The 19,989-nt window shown below is 36.4% G+C and overlaps 1 protein-coding gene and 1 pseudogene across 1 annotated transcript; one reads left to right on the top strand and one right to left on the bottom strand.

The window, feature by feature from the left end:
• Window positions 1–7,733: 7,733 nt before the first annotated feature.
• LOC143567568 (heat stress transcription factor C-1 pseudogene) lies at window positions 7,734–9,248 on the top strand (annotated as a pseudogene).
• A 1,191-nt stretch (window positions 9,249–10,439) lies between these two features.
• Window positions 10,440–14,845, bottom strand: LOC143567567 (kinesin-like protein KIN-13B). The gene is made up of 12 exons (XM_077053959.1): window positions 14,822–14,845; window positions 14,659–14,754; window positions 14,478–14,597; window positions 14,293–14,400; window positions 14,149–14,226; window positions 13,965–14,046; window positions 13,733–13,892; window positions 12,963–13,265; window positions 12,622–12,840; window positions 11,538–11,937; window positions 11,040–11,105; window positions 10,440–10,622 (listed from the first exon to the last, which is right to left on the bottom strand). Exons 1-12 carry the CDS (start codon window positions 14,843–14,845, stop codon window positions 10,440–10,442), a joined length of 1,839 nt encoding a protein of 612 aa, XP_076910074.1.
• Window positions 14,846–19,989: the final 5,144 nt, after the last annotated feature.

The raw sequence follows: 19,989 nt of genomic DNA, 5'->3' as shown, positions 1-19,989 counted from the left end.
TCAAAGTCAATAAAAGAGTTTGGGTGACGGTATTTCAATCGTCTCAGTTATTTGAGGTTTCATAGCCGACTTGAAAATCATCGTAAGCAGAACCCCAACAACAAACGGGTAAATGGTGTATGTTCTCTTCCCAACAACTGGATAAATCCGTTGCAACACGCTCATGCATTGTCTTCTTCCGGAAAAGACAAGGCCACCGACACCTGTCTGTTGTCCCGTATATGATGTCATTCCTTTGGACGATAAAGACAAATTCAAAAAATTGTGGTTCGATTACTTGTATACCACTATTCATAATTCGAAAATTTGGAATGCATCGTATCTTAAAGGTTACAAAAGAAAATCAAAATACGATAATAGTACTAATAATAATAATAAAAAAAATAGTTTTAGAAGTTAAAAAGTAATAATGAAATTGATTTTTGTAATTTGCCGACCAATAAAATTATATTTGTAAGAAAAAGTTGTTCCAACAAATATAATTGGTTGGTAAACCTCAAATTTCCAATCTAAAAAATCTATTTGATGTAATATGGATTTTTGCGTACATATCAAGTAATTAAACATGTTAGCATTTATTATTTATGATGTTGATATGTAGTCACAAGTCACGGAATTAGATCACTTAACAGTGAAGTAGGGTTGTAGTACATTTTTTGTTTTGACTTAATTCGCATTCAAGGATCATTAGAATAAATGAATAACGTTCGAGTAAACTAGAATAATCCAGTATACGTTTTGTTTATGACATAAATACCATAAGGGGATTATTAACATATAATATGAATATAAATATACACATGACTAAGGCTTATGACCATATCAATATACATCTTTATTGACTATTTGAATTAATAGTTGAGTAGATGTACCTGATATTCTGAAAACACATGTTATGTCTCTAATCACGTCAAGGCTTTCAATATACTTTAAAGACGAGTGAGAAACTATAAATCTATAATTCAATTTGGTCTAGCATCTTCAAGCAAGGTAAGAAGAGCTTCATTAAGGTTTAACTTGAACTAGGAACGGTGCACCGTTTAGACCAAGAAACAACTATGGAAAGTTGATGGCACTCCCTCAAATTTATGGGACCGAATAAAGATAACGTAACTAATCGACAAAATTGATATGTCGGTTATGGTTATAATTAGTATATTGTACCATTAGAATTAAATCAATATATTCATATGTTTAGTATCTCTCCTCCCATGAAATCAAAATCAACCCCTCTTGTAAATGGGTTGACTCGAGCTTTAAAGAAAGTCTCGTAGACTTCACATTGTGTCTCTTTTAACGCTTTCTTTATCTACGTCTATACTATCGAAATGTGTATTAAGAAATTAGATCCTGAATGGAACTATGAACCATAGAATCCAAGACCATGTTAATATATATATAATGAGAAGGTTTTGATCTAGCATAGGTTGAACCCTTAATTGTGTTTTGACGAAGTACATATTTAGTGTTACCGTTTTTTTTTTCGTTATTCATTTTATACACAGGCTACCTATGAACAATTTTTCCTAGATTGCCCCCGGATGTTATAATAACAAGATTAAAGACATATTATTATCCATAAGGAGAATTAAAATACAATAAAAAATTACAAAAACATTTAATATATCAATTCGAAGTCTCACGCTCCAATTTAAAGAGGTTAGTCACCTTTATAAGAAATATTTTAATTATTTTCTTCTCTTTTGGGGCAAATAATGGCTATGCTTTTATATTAAATTAACATATGCTTTTAGACATATAATACCAATAAATAATTACGTGAATTTTATAGCCATGCAATTTTAGGCGTGTTGTTGGCTTCTTTTCATTGGTCGATTTATTAAATAAAAAATTAAGATTTGTTCTAATACTAGCTTACATTGATACCCCAATTTAGTTCAATTATATATGAATAAATAAATAGATAATAAATATAGATAATATCTATGTATAGTAAAAGAGAGTTTTGATGTCACAAAAGTGAAATAGGTTATAGAAGCTTTATATATATTATATATTTGTGAAAGTATAACAAAATATAAAAATGGTGCTCGTCCATTGTTTCTATTATAAGTACATAATTAATATTTATTAATAATCATCAATTTTTTTGGTATAGTATGTGTAGGTGTAGGGTACGATGTTTCATCAGTATGCTACTCAAGGACGGCCTCAAGCATACGGTTTTTTTGCATGCAAAATTTATAGGTATGTCATCATTCAGCTATTATGATATGTCGTTTTAACACTATGATTTTGCTATGTTTATTGTAATAGCGTTTAATAATTCATTTGTGGCTTTTTTTGGGTTGTATAAGATACGTGAATTATGAATCCTCAAGACCGGTTCTGATGTTACTAAACAATAACTAATATTATTATTATAATCCTTTTTCTTCACATGAAACAAACCCCAAAACACGTTACTATTTTATCTAATCAAAATCGAGTATGTGGCACTAAAGCATAAGGCTACGTGTTCATTAATCTACTTTCACTGGATTACTTGCTTTGTGCGGGTAAGACCGCTACTTTCACTGGATTACTTGCTTTATAAACGTTATATGACTTGCATACTTTAGTTTAAATTAGCAATTTTCCAAGTGTTTAGAATAAGTTAACCTTTGAACGTGGTAGAAAATAGGTTGAAGTTTTGCTTCCTCTTTCGTGATTGTGCGGGTAGGACCGTCACTTGCACTTAGTAGGATGGCTAAACTTTACCTACATCTGACCTGCGTGGAGGTTTTCCTTATCTTTTTAGAAATCTTTCTAAGTGTTTAGAATAAGTTAACCTTTGAACGTGGTAGATAATAGGTTGAAGTTTTGCTTCCTCTTTCGTGATTGTGCGGGTAGGACCGTCACTTGCACTTAGTAGGATGGCTAAACTTTACCTACATCTAACCTGCGTGGAGGTTTTCCTCATCCTTCTGTTAGGAATTTTCTAAAGTATTTTGAATAAGTTAACCGTTCGACGCGCGGTTGTCAATATGTTTGGTTTCCTCTCATGATTTGTGCGGTTAGGACCGGCACTTTCATTTAGTTGGATGACCAAAGTTTACCTATGACTGACCTGCGTGAAGGTTTGCCGTTTTTTGGGTTTATGCGGGTTTTGCCGCCTTCCCCACGCAACGACCTTCCACGTAATTATGCGGTGAAAACCGGCATATCAGTGTTGAATAAATTAACCGTTCGACGCGCGGTTGTTAATAGGTTAGTGTTCAGTTTCCTCTATCATGATTCATGCGGATAAACCGGCACTTTCATTTAGTGGGATGACTGAACTTTACCTTTCACTGACCTGCGTGAAGGTTTGCCGTTTTTTGGGTTTATGCGGGTTTTGCCGCCTTCCCCACGCAACGACTTTCCACGTAATTATGCGGTGAAAACCGGCATCAGTGTTGAATAAATTAACCGTTCGACGCGCGGTTGTTAATAGGTTAGTGTTCAGTTCTCTATCATGATTCATGCGGATAGACCGGCACTTTCATTTAGTGGGATGACTAAACTTTACCCTTAACTGACCTGCGTGAAGATTTCCGTTTTTTGGGTTTATGCGGGTTTTGCCGCCTTCCCCACGCAACGACTTTCACACTTATGTATGCGGTGAAGACCGGCATATCCGTGTGGAAAGGTCATAAGTATAAATGTAAAATCATCATCGTTGATGTTCTAAGGAGAATCATTTCCATTAGAAGTGGCTCTGGGCCTTTTCTTTACAAATTTGGAATTGATCTACATGCAAACTGTGTAATTGAGCTCCCTTCCATGTTGGGATGGGAGTGCCATCGAGCCGATATGCACCTGGTTCGGGATCTCGTTGTTTACGCAGTATGTAGTCTCCAACATTGAAGCTGCAATTTTATTCGTGTTGTCCCCAACTGAGGTTCTACACGCATCAGCCTGCTCAGCGTTCATTGCGCCACGAGGTGCGCGAGCGTCCCATCTCTGACAAATGCTTCGACCATGTCCTTTACGTCTGTGCATTCTTCAGTGTTGTGGCCTTTTGTCCTGTGAAAGTCACAGTATTTGCTCCGATCAGCATTGTGGCGATGTCGGATTATTGGAGCATTTGGCCGTGGGAGCTCCTCAGTGGCGAATATCTCGGTGACGCTTTTGGTGAGTGGCGTCCATCTGGAGTTCTGGTTCGACTGTACGTTATCCCTTCCGCCTAACCGATGTTGCAAGCCGGATGAGGTGTCAAAGTTTACCCTTGACTGCCAAATGCCTAGCTTCCGCTTTTTGTTTAGTAGGGCGGTAAGGACGTTGTCTTCTCTTGTTTTCTGGGTGTAGAGATTTGTGCTCTGGGGGAGATCTCTACCCAGTTGCTTCTCCGTTTCCGCAAAGCGTTTTGCTGCTGTCATGATGGCATCCCACGTGGATGGCATGCCATCTTTACCCGTTAAGGTGCGGATGAGCTCTGGGTCGTTCGCGCCCTGGATAAAGGCAGTGCGAACAAGATCTTCGCTGATATTACCCAGACTTAGCTTCTTTGAGTTGAAGCGAGTGATGAAGTCTGGCAAAGATTCATCTTTTTCTCGAATGCACTTGAGGATTGTCCATTGCTCCTCGGTATACTTTCTTTGTTGGCTGAAGTGTTGGCTAAACTTCTGCTGGAAGTCTTCCCAATCGTAGATGTGGTGGGCCGGTAGACGATCGAACCACGCTCTAGCTGCCCCAACAAGCGTCATTTGGAACATGTAACACCACGTAGGTTCCGTACAACTACTGACGGTTGCCCCCGCTATGAACCTGTTCAAATGATCGTCTGGATCAGATATACCATCGTAAGTGCCGATGTTGGACATCTGTTTGGCACTTTTCGGGACGATTGCTTCCGCAATGTCCCTTGCAAATTTGGACGTTCCCGCCTTTGCAACAGCTGGTGTAAATGTTTTGGAGAAGTCACGTGGGTTTCCACTTGCGTTTTTTGGTTTGAAGGTTTCTCCAAAACGCCTTCTCGGTTGGGAGTCCGTTTCCTTACGCTTCCCTTTCGCCCTATGACGAGGGTTTGCGTCAGTATCGGATTCCTCCGAATCATTGTCCCAGTACTCTCCGAATTCCTCAGGCTGTTGGAGTGAACGTAAGCGTTCATCCAACTCGGCTTGGAATTCTTTTTGACGTGCTTCCGCCCACGCTTTAACTTCATCGAGTGTTTGGCGGGGGAGCCTCGTTCGTTGTCTCTCTAACTGGGTATCGGTGAATCCCAGTAAGCGATTATTTATTGCACTTGCCCCAGCTTGGGTAACTGGGGTAGTGTTCGTAAAATTTACTGCACTTGCCCCAGCTTGGGTAACTGGGGTAGTGTTCGTAAAATTTACTGCACTTGCCCCGGCTTTGGTAACCGGGGTAGTGTTCGTAAAAACTGTGTAGTCGCCGGTATTCCCCCCAGTAGCTGGGGTTGTGGTTACCGGAGTTTCTTTAACCATCTTTCCAGAAGTTTGAAAAAACTAAAAAGAAATGAAGTTCTAGCTTTTATGCACGGATGGCGCCAATGAAGAAACACTAATCGGCCCCGGGCAGATTACGGATAATCTGGGGGTTAAATAGATGTTTCCCACGAGGGGTTAGACCCGGCAAAGATGGTTCTTCTGATGACCTGCAAAACAGACACCGTGAGCTCGTCACTGAGAAGGGGGGGTTCCTCCTTGTGACCACCCTCCGGCGTGAGAATCAGACTAGATTGCTCTTGAATATAAGTGTATATTAAGAGATTGCTAGAGCAGATATCAGGTATAATATGTAAGATACAAGATAGTATATGATAAGATGAGATGATCATACCATTTGGGGTATTTATAGCCGAAGGTAGGTTTCCAAGAAGGTGTAGCCGGCTGAATAGTATTCCTGTTCTACCAACTGTGGTCTACGCACGTGCCATGCTGGTAGTTGGTGGGTAGGCAGCGGCTGACAGCGACCAGGCCTGCTGTGTACTATTCCTTTTCCACCAACTGCCGGCTATGCACGTGGTATGACAGGAGTTGGTGAGTAGGCAGCGGCTAATAGTGACATACAGTACAAGAGCATGCTGCTCGCCATACTGTTAATGAGCTGTCGTATCTTTGGTCAGATCTTTTGCCCATACCTCGTCAGGTACAGTACAGAAGATCTTCCCGTATCGTACGGACTGGCTTATTTGGGCGGGAGTATTCCCCCTCCCGCCTTTGTGCGGGATTGTTCTCGGCTTTGCTCATTCATTCAGGTGACAACTGAATTATTGGGAGCTAAGTGCCTTGTGCGTGTAGCCTTGCTGCGCGGGTGGCCTTCCCTGATGGCTTGTATCCGCAGCTGCGGGAACAGGCGGAGTACTTCACCATTGGGAGGCATTTCCTGCGGGAACAGCTTGCGTACTGCGCGTAAGGACGTCACGTCTCTGAGCATGGTGGGTCCTACGGATCCAGTTGGTTTCTGCGCAGACGTCTCTCTTCAAGGTGAGTCCTGCGGGTCCAACTGGGCTATGCTGGGACCTACCTCTTCATCTATATATAATTATGCAAGTTGTAAATAAAATGAAAGTATAAAGTATAAACTAGATCCGACTTTTTACTTAAAAAAATTCTCATAATTTTCTTAGGTTTTGTTGGAAAAGTTGGTACTACTGGTACTCTATACGTGAAAACCAAGAAAATATGATTTGACGAAATTATTAAAACACATGAAAATATATAAAAAAAATGACGTAGTTGGTTTGCTAGATATTGAATTTAATTGGGTAGTTCCTTTATTTTTATTACAACTTGAACAAGTTGAGTATTTTAGTACCGCTGTTAAATGCTTGTTGGATATGGAGCATACTATTTTTATTTTTAATAATGCAAAACAATTATTTTTATTTATAGTTTAATTAAATAATAATAACTAAAATTAAACTACTTATAAATAAAACAACATTCTAATTCATTAATCAATTAAATTTACAATATTAAACAAAAAAATAACATAATTTTTTTTTTTGAAAAATACTATAAATAAAAAGAAAATAGTTTTCAAAACACGAAATATAAAGGATTGATCATTTGTTCAAGAGATATCGCTACACTTTTGTATTGACAAAAAAAAGCTTTTTTTTTTCTTCTAGCATCATATCTTGTTTTTGAAAGTATTCAAAGTAGATCTCCATATCATCATATATACAAAAGCATAAATTTCTTAACATCCGAAACTTTCAGGAATCGTGAATTTTTTAGGCTCGAAGGCGGAAAAACCTGGACCTTAAATTACTTGAGTAATTGGGTTTAAATATTAAGAACACATTTTTTTTCAAAAAACTTATATACAATTTCAAAATCAAAAATAAAATAAAAATGCAGGCTTATCGGGGTGTTAGGCAAAGGCAGTTCGACCACCCAGCCTTGCGCGAATCCTGAGGTACGGTCTCATGACAGTCGAAGAATAAGGTAGGTTTACATGTCAGATCATCTGAGTTTCTAAAATAATATTTTTTTTATAATAAAATAATTCATATATAATTAAAAAATATTAAAATATATGTTGTAATTACACAAGTGGGAGAGGTGGATATGAGCAGAAGTGAGGTAGCCCATACTTACTCTCATTTTGGCGCGTGATCCACCTGACAAAAAATCTTAAACACCCGGACCTACAAACCATGACAACCATGCTTCTTGTTTTTCTTCACATATACATATTATATATACATATTATCAACACAACACAAACACTAAATATTGTCTCATGAACTAACATAAGTCATAACATAACATAACAACAACTCTATGGATTCATATGACAACATTGTTGCACCCTTTGTCCTCAAGACTTATCAAATGGTCAATGACCCTTCTTTCGACGGGTTCATTCGGTGGGGCCCCGGTAACAATAGCTTCATCGTCGTCGAGCCTCTCGAGTTCTCACAACGGTTGTTGCCCGCGTATTTTAAACATAACAATTTCTCGAGTTTCGTTCGTCAGTTGACAGTTGAACACTTATGTAAGTGTTACTATTTTTTTTTGTTTCTTTTTGTTATAAATGGTCGTCTATAAAAGAGATAGACGACCGTTTTGACTTTGAAAAAAAGTCAATGTTTTGAAAGTTATTGGTTAGAACGGTCGTTTGAATAATATTCGTTATTGGTTGTTCTGACCATAGACAATTATTGGTTAGAGCTGTCTTCGGCTAATATTTGGACAACAATTCTAACCATAGACAATCAAACTTTTATTATCATTTTTTTTGTCTAAGTGGTTGTTTTGACGAGTAAATGCCAAAATTTTGAAAATTATAGATCAAAATGGTTGTTTCACCAATACCCGAACGACCGTTTGACCATCAAACTTTAAAATTTATTGGTGAAAACAATTGTTTGGCCAATATTTGGACGGTCGTTCCTACCATAGACAGTAAACTTTAAAACTTTTTGGTAAATATGGTCTTCCACAAAACACTCAAAACAACCGTTTTGGCTAATAAAGTCAAACTTTTGAAAATTATTGGTAACGATCGTTTGAACAATATCCAGACTACTGTTTTAAACATACTAGGTTAAACTTTGAAAATTATTGGTAAAAACAGTCGTTCATCCAATATATGGATAGCCATTCTAACCATAGACAGTCAAATTTTGAAAGTTTTTTTGTCATAACTACTTTCTCAGTCTAGACAGCTGTTTGAAACAGTGTGGGATTAACGTGCGATTTGGATAAAATCAGGGTTTCAAAAAGGTGGATCCGGACCGATGGGAGTTCGCAAACGAGTGGTTTTTGCGAGGACAAACACATTTACTAAAGAACATAGGGAGGAGAAGCAAGATTCAAACCCGAAACTATAACCGAACCGAGGAAGAAGACGACGACATGGCGTCAGAGATTGCAAGGTTAAAACAAGATCAAATAGCCATGGAACAAGAGCTAGTTGGAATGAGCAAAAGGCTCGAAGCCACCGAGCGGCGGCCAGAGCAAATGATGGCATTATTAAATAAAGTCGCGGAGGATCCTCAGATCCTGCCGCGCATGATGACTGATCAAAGTCAAAGTCAACGTTCAAAACCGTTGGCACATAAAAAGCGCCAACGGATTTTGAATGCTACAATGTCTCCACCAGTGTTGCAGGATGCACAATATATGTACGGAGTTGGTACATGCAGTACTAGCAATATCAACTCTGTACATGACACTGCGGACATTGGAGACAATGTTAACATGTATGCAAATTACAATATGGATAGCTCCGGCGGGTACTCGCCGGAACCGGTGCCGGAATATCCGTTTTCACTATTGGGTGGTGGGTTTTAGCTACAGTAGTCGGTTTAGTTATTATTGGTATTATTATTATAAATATGGTTAGGTGGCTGTAATTTCCTTTTTATTTTATTTTTTTTATCTATTTATAATTTTTGTTTTCTAAAAGTCATAAGTTTATTCTTATTTTCTTCTTATCCAGTTTAAAATTCTGAATTATTTAAAAAAAATCAATTAATTTAATTGCTAAATGTATAATTTGCAATAGTACACGAGTTAGATAATAAAAATGATATAAGTCAAATTACATGTTAAATTCTTATCGGTAATCAAGACGTTTTAAAATATGTGATTTATTTCAACAGTTGTAAATGATTTGGTAGGTTGTAAACGAGTTGTAAAACATTGGCAAGTTAAATATTTTGGACTATATATTTAATTTCTAAAGAGCTATAACCAGATATAATTTTATATCATATAAAATTGACTTACTATAACGACCGTCCATATACTCATATAGTTTATATTGATAGACGAGTAAAATACGTAAAAATGAATGATAATAATATATAATAAACAATTCAACTCCAAGTTTGTTAAATTGACACCAGGTTCACACATAGAGCTTAAAACAAGTAAAGTTTAAGCTATTTTGAACGAGTTTTAGCTCAAGGTGGGCTAGAAAATCTATTTGGTATTATGATATATATGTTATATAATAATAAAACTAATAAAAAGAGGTTAAACATTAAGATAATTTAATTTATTAATTAATACAAGCACATTCTGCTTTTAACTTGTTTTCATGTGACTAAATTGGCAAAAATCATGCTTCCTTACAAAATCTTATCATGCACTTTTTCTAGAAACAAAATCAAGATTTTAAATATTTTCATGTTATAATCATGAAGAATATTGGCACTTTTTAAAGTTTATAACTTATAACAACCAATATAATAAAATATTTACAAAAGACTGCATCATATATACAATCAAATAAGCTTTATTTACTACCCACATTTTTTCTGTCTGTTTTTCATATTCATTTGTTCTGTTGCTTTTACATAACCAAGAGGCGAATCATAAAATCAAAACCGTGTTTTGATTTCTCTATATATCACAAGTTACACAAGCTTTTACATAATCCACACCCGAAATCAGTATCGAATGTAGAGAAAAACATTTCAAACACTATATATTTTAACAAAACATAACACAAACCGGACACTGACTAATTATCTGCCATCATTTGCCATCTGTAGCAGATGATAAAACATTGTATTCCTCCAAATGTTTTTGAAAATTACGCAACTGTGTCTGCAGTTTTTGGATCACATATGCTTTCTGGGATATAAGTGTATTTAGTTTTTTAATATAATCGTCGAGTAGGTTTCCTGGTTGATCTAACTCTACCAGCAGGTTCATTTCCTGCAAATGTTATAACTAACATTGTTAACAATGTGACATTATGGTATGGGTTGACGCGTCGAACACAACACGAACTTGAAAATCGTGTCATGTAGATAAAACAACCCGTCTGACACGAAAACGGCCCGTTTAACCTCAAATTTTTCTAATTTTCTTTTTCATAAAAGTACTTAAAAATTAAATTATAAACTTATAACAAAAAGTACAATGTATATAAAATAATATATATGACACAAACCCGTGAATTTTGTGGTAGGTTTGTTAACTGTTGTAACTTCACACCTCTATGTATAGGTGGTTTGGTAATAGACTAATAGGTCAAACGGGCTCGAGTGGGTTGACCCAAATTGGCCCGTTTACAGGTAATATGGGTTGACATAACCACATCTAAATCGAACAAAGAAACGAGTTAGTTACCTCTCGAACGATATTCATAGTCTCCTCCACTTGTTTTCGGTGAGCATGCACAAGATTTTCCTCAACCTAAAATAAATAAAAATTATATCATTATTACTTGTAGGTTGCAAGTTGTAACCATACCAAAAAAAATATATATATATATATTAGAATTGATTACACGGATAGTTCATGTAGTTTGGTCATATTGCAGCGTTGGTCCCCAAGTTTCAAAATTACAACTTTAGACCAACACGTCGTCCAAACAGTTGGTTTAAAGATGTCATTTTTTAAAACTTGGGGACTAAACTTGTAGCTGAGTTCAACAGGTCATGCATAGTAATGTTATGACTCCAAGATCAGCCAATGTAGTTTTAAAAACATTAGAATTGATTACACGGATAGTATTTCTATTTCGATGTAATCACTACTTTTCAGTTTAAAATGAATAAATGTTTTGGTTTTAATCTGAACTAAAAATAAAATAAAATTAATTAACTAATTAGAAAAAAATATTACCTCAAGAAGTGTAGTAAGATCATTATTGGCCTCAACAACAGGTTTCTCAATTCTTGAAGTGTTTTTTGGATCATTGACTTCCATAGAATAGTCAACGTCATCTTCCATGATTGCTTCATTTGAACCTCCATTATCACTTAAGTAATCTTCATATGGAGGTGTATACATTGTGGATTTTTGTAAAGGAACATGTTCAATGGTTAAAGATGAAGATGATGAATCTTTATCGGTTTGTTTACGCCATCCAAATTGATTAGTTTCATGTGGTTTTTCAGGTGTAACGTCTTCAAAACGCGTTAATGTTGATGAAGTTATAGGGAATGCAATTGAGTTTCTAAGGTTGGATGTTGAAGTTGACAAATCTTTCTTGGAGTTGCTTCCTTTTGATAGACTCTTAACCCTATAATGTGTGAAAATTAACCAATCATATTCAATGATATGAAATTTAAAAGCATGTTTAACTATTCATAATGACGAAAATGCCCTTCAAATTTGAAAACACACACACATTTTTGACATATAGCATGATATCAGCTCATCAATGAAGTTTTTCATTTTCAAGATTTTAAGGGCATTTTCATCATCTGACATGTTCGTGGCATTAAGGGAAAAAGTTTGATACTTTGGCTGGCCCCACATACGTTACCATAAAATAAAATGAAAAAACCAAAATTTAAACCTGTAGCATGTTGGCACCTCATCAAATTTTTAAAAACATTCATCATCTGGCATGTTTTGGTCAAAAACAAAAGAAACCAGATAGACACTTACGTGACCTGTAAAGCAGTTTCAAGTTTCAACGTATGGGTTCGTGGCGTTAATAAAAAAAAGTTGGACATGGGGCCCACATACGCCACCGTGAAGTAAAGAGAAAAAAGCACAATTTTAACCTATAGCATGTTGACACCTTATCAAACAAATTTTCTACTTTTCAAGATTTTTAAGGGCATTTTCGTCATCCGACATGTTTTTGGATGGGTCCGTGGCTTTAACAGAAAAAGTCGGATACTTTGGTGGGCCTGCATACATTATCTTTAAATAGAATGAAAAAAAAAAGTAATACATAATAAACGTTTCGGGTCACCTGTCAGCATATCTTAACGTGTTAAGAGTATGTTCACAAGATGCAGAGCTTGGTGAAATGCATGATATCATAACCGTACGCGAGTTACCAACAAACGAATCCCTTAAAACTTCAGTTAGTTTACTCCCTCTAAATGGAATATGACCCTGATCATTATCAAGGGCTCTGATACATTCCTTTAAAGCAAGTAAACTTTTATTAATTTCAGCACCTTCCATCCTACAATATAATCAAAACCGAAAAAACTGAAATTAGTCCAAAGTTTGTTACTTTATAAAAAAAGAACCATAAAGATTGAAACTTTCTTTTAATCAAATAAAAAAGATTTAAAAAGTTGTCACCTTGTTTGTTTATCATTATCAGTGGTGTCTGCACCACGCTCACTTCCAGCAAGATCAATGAAAGATAATTTCCCGACCAAGCGGGGTGGTTTGGATGCATTGCCGTCAATCAGTTTCTTGACAGCAAGTTGAAGAATTGCATGTGATCTTGAAGATTCTTCATTTGCACCAGTTGTACCGGTGCTTCTTGTGGAATTACCTTTTTCGATTAATTCCTTTATTGTTTCCACATTTGATACATTATATTCCTGCAAGCCAACTATGCAGACCTGTTGTTTTCCATCCTCTCTCATGCAAAGCTTCCTGTAAAAAAAATATATCATAAGTATAAATTGGCAAATAAAATTAAAAAAAAAAATTGGAGTTGAGATTAGGGTTGTTCAAAAAACTTGCGGCTTACTTGTTAGGCTCGTTTAGCTGGCTCACTCATCAAAACGTGTAACTTAAAGCCCAAATTTTTAATATACAAATTATAACCAAAAAATATAAGCCAAATTGTAATATATGCATAAATTACATATTTTTTTGGTTGATTAATTATGCATTATTAATTTATTATGTGTACCGTGTACGTTAAAAATATTATTGTTTTTTTATGTACATCAATATGTGTAAAATTTAAGATTAATATTTATTTTTTTAAATAAATGAGCTGGATCAAGCTTTTTACAAGCTGAGCTCGAGCCCAACCTGGCTCGGCTCGTTTACAGCTCTAGTTAAGATGCGTTATAACGAAAAGAAAAAAAAATTTTGAAAAGCTGAAAACTCACTTTCTATCATTAAGAAGATCGAAAACTTTCCCGCCATAAATTTCAAAGAAACTAACAAATAACTGAAATCCTTGATTCTGGTAGTTATGGTGCATTAGTCTGAAAATATCATGGGAAGCTTTGAGGGGTAGTGGTTGCATTGTATACGTCTTCCCGCTACCTGAAAAAAAAAAACGCTTAATATAATATAAACTACGAATGTAAACGAGCCAAGCCACTCGTGATCGGATACCTGTTTGCCCATAAGCAAAGCAGGTTGCTTTTGTTTTTTGAAAGATAATTGGAATTATGGGCTCCACAGTTTGTGAATATATCTACACCATAAACAATATATATATATCAGCCAAAATGTATTAAAAGAGTGCAAAGTGAAGGAAATGAGAAATTTTATAAATTTTATAAATTTATATACACACTTCATCATTTGTGACATCTTCATTCATCACAGCATCAAATACAAATCCATGTTTCTCAACATATTCAGTCAAATCAACCTGAAAACGCACCGATAACATTCAATATTTCAATCTTAACAAAATTTGACTTCACTAAAACCTTACTTTGACTTTTGATTCATGAACAGTGAGTGAGCAAGTATTAGTGTCTATACTGATGATATCGTCTTCCTTTTTCGCGATTTCCTTTTTATTAAGCGGTCGCTTGCGTACCTGCATTCAAGATTAAACATTTCATAAAACAAGAAACGAAAAAATATACAAAATGCATCATGAATGATGAAACATACCACAACTTTAATCTTAGCAACATTACTTGCTTTCTCGGTTGAACCACATGAAATATTAGCATTAGCATATTCACCATATAAAGGTTGATTCAGCAGATTGAAGTTGTTTTCACTATGCACCTGCACATACAAAATATAAATATTAATTCATTGCTCCTCTTCAACTTAAAACTAAACAAACCTTCAAAAATAACAAATTACATATGTTTTCAATAAGCAATGTTACATCAAGCCATATATCATCAAGATTATATCCCCTTTGGTATGTCCTATTGTCCTAAATTAAAGAGTATGCAAATTCTATCAGTATGATGAATCTATCTCTACCTACTCTAATAAAGTACGATATGAGGTGACACGTGACACATTCTAGCCCTCCTAAGTTTTTTTCACGGTTCGGTTTGGGTTGGTTTTGGGCATACCTGATGATTGGATATGTGTATCCTAGTAATCTTAGTGCTAACTGAGGATTTCGGGCAAGCTCTTTGAAATTTTAGACTACAGCACACTTAAATGTTTATATGTTTAATTTCATTCTAAGCATGCTCTGTGATATTTGTGTTTATGATTTCTCTTGAAATTACAAGTGTTTCCGGGCAAACCTTGTTTTCTGAGCACAATTTATACTTCGGGCACACTTTGAATTTTCAGTTGTTCCCTTAATATACTTGGTAATTTCAAAATTTGCCTTTCCGAGTACACTGTCTGCTAGAAGTTCTTTTCCGAACACACTTTGTACTCTAGGAAGGTTATGCGGGTACGCGTTGCATAAGAAGGTTGTTCGGGCACACTATTCTTAAGGAAGGTTGCTCGGGCACACTGTGCAACTAAGTATGATTGATTAAATATGTTTCTTATTCTGATAGGGTTTATGCTAGATTGAGCTTTTAATTTAAATTTAAGAAATTTATACGGGTATCTTAATTGATTCCTAGCAAGGATGTTTATTTGATATTTTATACTTGATTATTTGTCTTGTGATTAAGTTCTCAAGAAATCTGGTATTTCGGGTAAGCTTTCTTCATAGTGTCTTGACTTTAAATTACTTAGTTTGACCAAGCAAGGTTTGATATTTTATCAAGTAAGCTTTGTGTAAGTGGAAGTATACCGAGTAGACTTTGTAAAGATTTACTCTTCCGAGTAAGGTTTGTTAAACAGTTATATGTTTTACAAATGTTTTTAAAATATCAAGTGGATAATGTTACTATTTTACAGCTAATAATTCACTAAATGACAAAATGCATTTAAAACCCACTTTCAAAAGGTATATAAGAGGGAGTTAGAAACATTTTTCAACATTACTTTTCCATCTCTCTCCTTCCACTGCAACCGCTTACTCACAAAGAAACCTAAACCGACTTATCACATTCGTCTCTAATCCAAACCCTAATTTTAATCAGCTCTCTAATTCCGACTCGGTTATAAACTTGTCGAAGAACATATATGGCAGAAGAAGAAGAACAACCCAAATACTTCTTTAAAAAGAAACATAACATGTGTGCACTGTTACAAGTCACACCTGATAACGAGCCAATGGCGAGAATGATTACATGGATGGCTTGATCGAATGTCAGATTTGCCTTCACAGAGTGCCCAGCCATCTACAGAAATCACTCACTTGATTTCTGGAGATCTGCAACACTTATGGATGACATAAATGGCCGAAGAATTGAAGCCACTGTTGCAGGCCATGAAATACACGTGACAGAGAGAATGATAGGAAGATGCTTGCGGTTAAATGAAGATGACCATAACTCAATAAACTTCAATACAGCTCACCTGATGAGGATATTCGAACAAATTATGGGATATCAGGGAACTATACATGATGGGCAGTTTCAAAAGGGGATGTTTCCTATGCTGTATAGATTCCTTATTCATCATGTGATACAGGGGTTTGCTCCACGAAAAGGATCATGGACTCTGATGAGTCGTGATTTAGCAAATGCCACTGTAGGGATTATATATGATTTTCCATTTAATTTCTCAAAGATGATCTTTGAGGGATTGGTATCAAATTTGAAAAAAGAAGAGGTAGATAGATTTCTGCAGTATCCAAGATTCCTACAGATAATCTTTAACCGTGAAATACAAGATCTACCCACTATTGGCATTACACACCTACTGCAGAATCCTGACACTTATAAGAGAATTAGAAATCCGGGTGTTGCCAATAGATTTGACTCAAAAATTCCGTTTGAGATCTTGCCATGGTTGCTGGACCATGACTTGGATGTGATGCCGGTGCCTGAGTTGAGCTCAGAGGAGGAAGGAGGGGAAGATGATGAGTTTGATGATGAAGATGATAATGATGATGATGGAAATGAAGGAGGGGCTGGAGGAGCCATGAATGTTGATGCACCTGTTCAGTGGGAGCAAACTGAGGAACCAGAACAACCTATTCCAACACCACCACAATCATCACTACACATTGACCAACCCATTATACAATCACCACCACATACTCCACCACATCAAACCACTCAATCACCACCCCAAACCCTAAGCCAATCACAACCTGAAACATCAACACACATATCCCCAACACCACAAAAACCACCAACCACTAGCTCAATTCATTCTGATCCATTCATTCCAAGCCCACCTCATACACAATCACCATCACAATATACTTTCCAACCTCAAACCACAACCCAAGAACCACCTGAATATGAAACTTTCTCTACATCACCACCTACAACACCACCCACTGACACTGACCTCTTTCAAAGAAACTTGGATCTATTGGAAGAAAATGCTGAGTTAAAGAGAAGAAATAAGGAGGTGACTATGGAGAACGTAATGCTATTAGAACAGTTAGTCCAAGCCAAACTGAAGATTTAAGCCCTGGAGCAGGAGGTTGAGAAGACCTTAGCTGCCCAAAACAGGGGGAGAATGAAAAGATGCCAACTGATTCTGTGGTAAATGTTGAAACTGAAACTAAAACAGGTGTAGAGACTGTAGACAGTTTGAAATTGATTTTGAATGAATATGATGATGGAAAGGAAGATATTGAGGAAAGGAGAATAGAGGATGATGAGTATGAAGCTGATAAATCAGATATTGGGGAACAAGATTATGATTATAATGATGAAATAATGAATGTTGAATGGAGTGAAGAGAATGTTGAGACAGAGGATGGAGTTGAAAAGATTAATAATGAAGAGATAGTGACTACCACTGATGTGGTCACTAATGTGTTAACTGAGACTCAAATTGATGAAATCATTCAGAGAAGTACTGCTATTGAGGAGCCAATCACCACTGAAATTGAGCAACCTGAAAGCTCCAAGAGGGTAAAGTATGACCCTGAATTAGAAGCACTTGAGAAAGAGATTGATGACTATGTACAGTCTGAAGATGAAGAGGATGTGAGGAGGAGAATGGACAAAGGTAAAGAAAAGGTGACTGAAGAAGAGCCTGTTAAGGCATATCTAGATAAAGACATCTTGTTTAAAGATGATGCTATAGCTGCTACTGCTGCCTTGAGAGAACAAGAAAACATAATGAGAGAAACAAGGGAAAGGGAGATACTGGCCCAAACCTTGACTCCAGAGGAGCTAGCAGAGCAGGAAGCCTTGATCAGTCAAGCCAATATTGCTAAGGTAATTAATGAAGAAGTGGCTGATCAAGATATAATTGAAGCTTTGATTAAGCTAAAAAGAGTTGAGGAAGTAGACAACTCATTGGCTATGGTAGTAAGCAAGTTTCAAACAAAAAGTCAACCTGAAAAGGAATCAAATGAAACTGCTGAACCAGTCAATCTGAATACTGAGATGATAACTGAAAAAGAAATTGGAGAGTCCGTTGCTTCAATGGCTGCCAAGAAATGGGCTGAGCAAGTGAGAGAAGACATGGAGAAAAACCCAACTGACAGCTGGCCAAAAAGAGATCATGTAACTCAAGAATCAGAAACACTTCAACAGAAGCAAGAAAGACTTTCAAAACTTCATGAAGAATTTGCTGAGAAAGTCAGTAGGTTTGCTAAGACCTACATGAGAAGAAAAAGGCCATCTGAACAATCTGAGCATGAAAGATCCTCAAAGAGAGGCAAGTGTGATGATAAGAATAAATATTTTGTACAAACTCCTGAAGATGATGCAAGCCTGATCAGGGAAATCCCATTGCAAAACTTGCAACCAGGAGAAAAGGTTCAAGGTGTTCCTGATGTGCCTACCAGAAGTGAACCAGATCATCCACCCTCTGATGAACCCAAAATTGATGTTGTAAATGATTCAACTGAAGAGGAAGATGAGTCTGATGATTCTGATGATGATGATAATCCTAATGATGATCAAGGAAAGAGTGCCAAGACTGCCAATGTTGAGTCCCCACATATGACAATGACTGATGAACAAAGGGACAACATTGAGCAGAGTTTATTGAATGCCAAACTGAACAATCCTTTGGTTATGAAGTTGAAGGCACTAGGGGTGAAGTTTGAGAGTATAGCTCATATTTGTGATGATGAATTGAATAAGAGACTTGAAGAAGAAAATGAAAAGATAAAGAGGGCCATGCAGAAAAAGAACAGAGATGACCAGAAGTACAGAGAGTATCTAAGGAGGCGTGGTTATTCAGAAAAGGGTCTGACACGCTTCAAATTTAACCAACTCCAAGAACTGTATAACAGTGAAAGAGAAAAGGTGATTGAAAAGTGTGTCAAGGAGAATGAGAAGATAGAAAAGATGGAAACTTTGAAGAAAAAGTTTGGAGGTATGTGTGGTTACTTGATGGAGAAAGGGATGAAACCAGAAATTGTTGAGAACTTAACAAGAGAATCAGTGTTGGACCAGTACAATAAATTGAAAAGAAAAGTAAAACTGAAGAGGTTACAAATTGAGAGCTCCTCAAAGCAGTCTGAACCAACTGATGAACCTCAAACAAAGAAAAGAAGAATTCAAACCTTGAGGGATAAGTTGAAAGAACCAGTCAGACCGGTTGAGATCCCTATCCCACAAGAAGTCAAACCTGAACCTGAAGATGAACCCTGTGTGCCTTGGGAGAATGAAGAGATGATAAATATTCTAAGGGGCATAATGATTAATCAAAGGGGAATGGATGAAGCCTCTTTTGATGCCTTGGAAAAACAAGACTTGAAAGAACTCTTCTATATCCAAAAGGCTGAATGGGAGAAAGCTCTGAGGGAAAGTGATAACCCCAGAAGCTTTGTTGAAGGAAGATTCATACCTGCAGGATTGTCAAGAAGTCGTGGGTTGGCTAAAATGATGATGACTCTTAAAGAACAAGCAGGACAGGATCTTGTTGAATTAGCTAACCTTCCACCTGATATGGTAGAGGCAATCTATATCAACACCTTCAACTTGAAGCCTGGAAAACCCAAGTCTATTCCATTCAGGCCTCCAGTTTCAAGAAGACATTCACAATGTGGAAGAGGTGAATCTAGTAGATCTGAAGTCCAAAGAACAATAAGACCACAATCAGATGTGGATCTTCCAAGAGAACTCTACTATGATTATGTGTCTGAATGTTTGAGAGTGATTATGGAGAG

The sequence above is a fragment of the Bidens hawaiensis genome, unplaced genomic scaffold, assembly GCF_021521415.1.
Source record: "Bidens hawaiensis isolate Kalapana, Puna unplaced genomic scaffold, B.hawaiensis_p1.1 tig00023428_1, whole genome shotgun sequence".
Lineage (NCBI taxonomy): Eukaryota > Viridiplantae > Streptophyta > Magnoliopsida > Asterales > Asteraceae > Bidens > Bidens hawaiensis.
Note: the sequence above shows the minus strand (reverse complement) of the source record. Positions and strands in the feature narration are given on the sequence as shown.

Bases quoted from the DNA above. Each gene is read 5' to 3' on its own strand.
- LOC143567567 (XM_077053959.1), bottom strand. From the start codon at position 14,845: ATGTGTCACGTGTCACCTCATATC. The intron at 14,047-14,148 runs GTGTGTATATAA...TTTATGGTGTAG, and splicing joins AAGATGTCACAAATGATGAA to ATATATTCACAAACTGTGGA. The intron at 12,841-12,962 runs GTGACAACTTTT...ATTATATTGTAG, and splicing joins GATAATGATAAACAAACAAG to GATGGAAGGTGCTGAAATTA.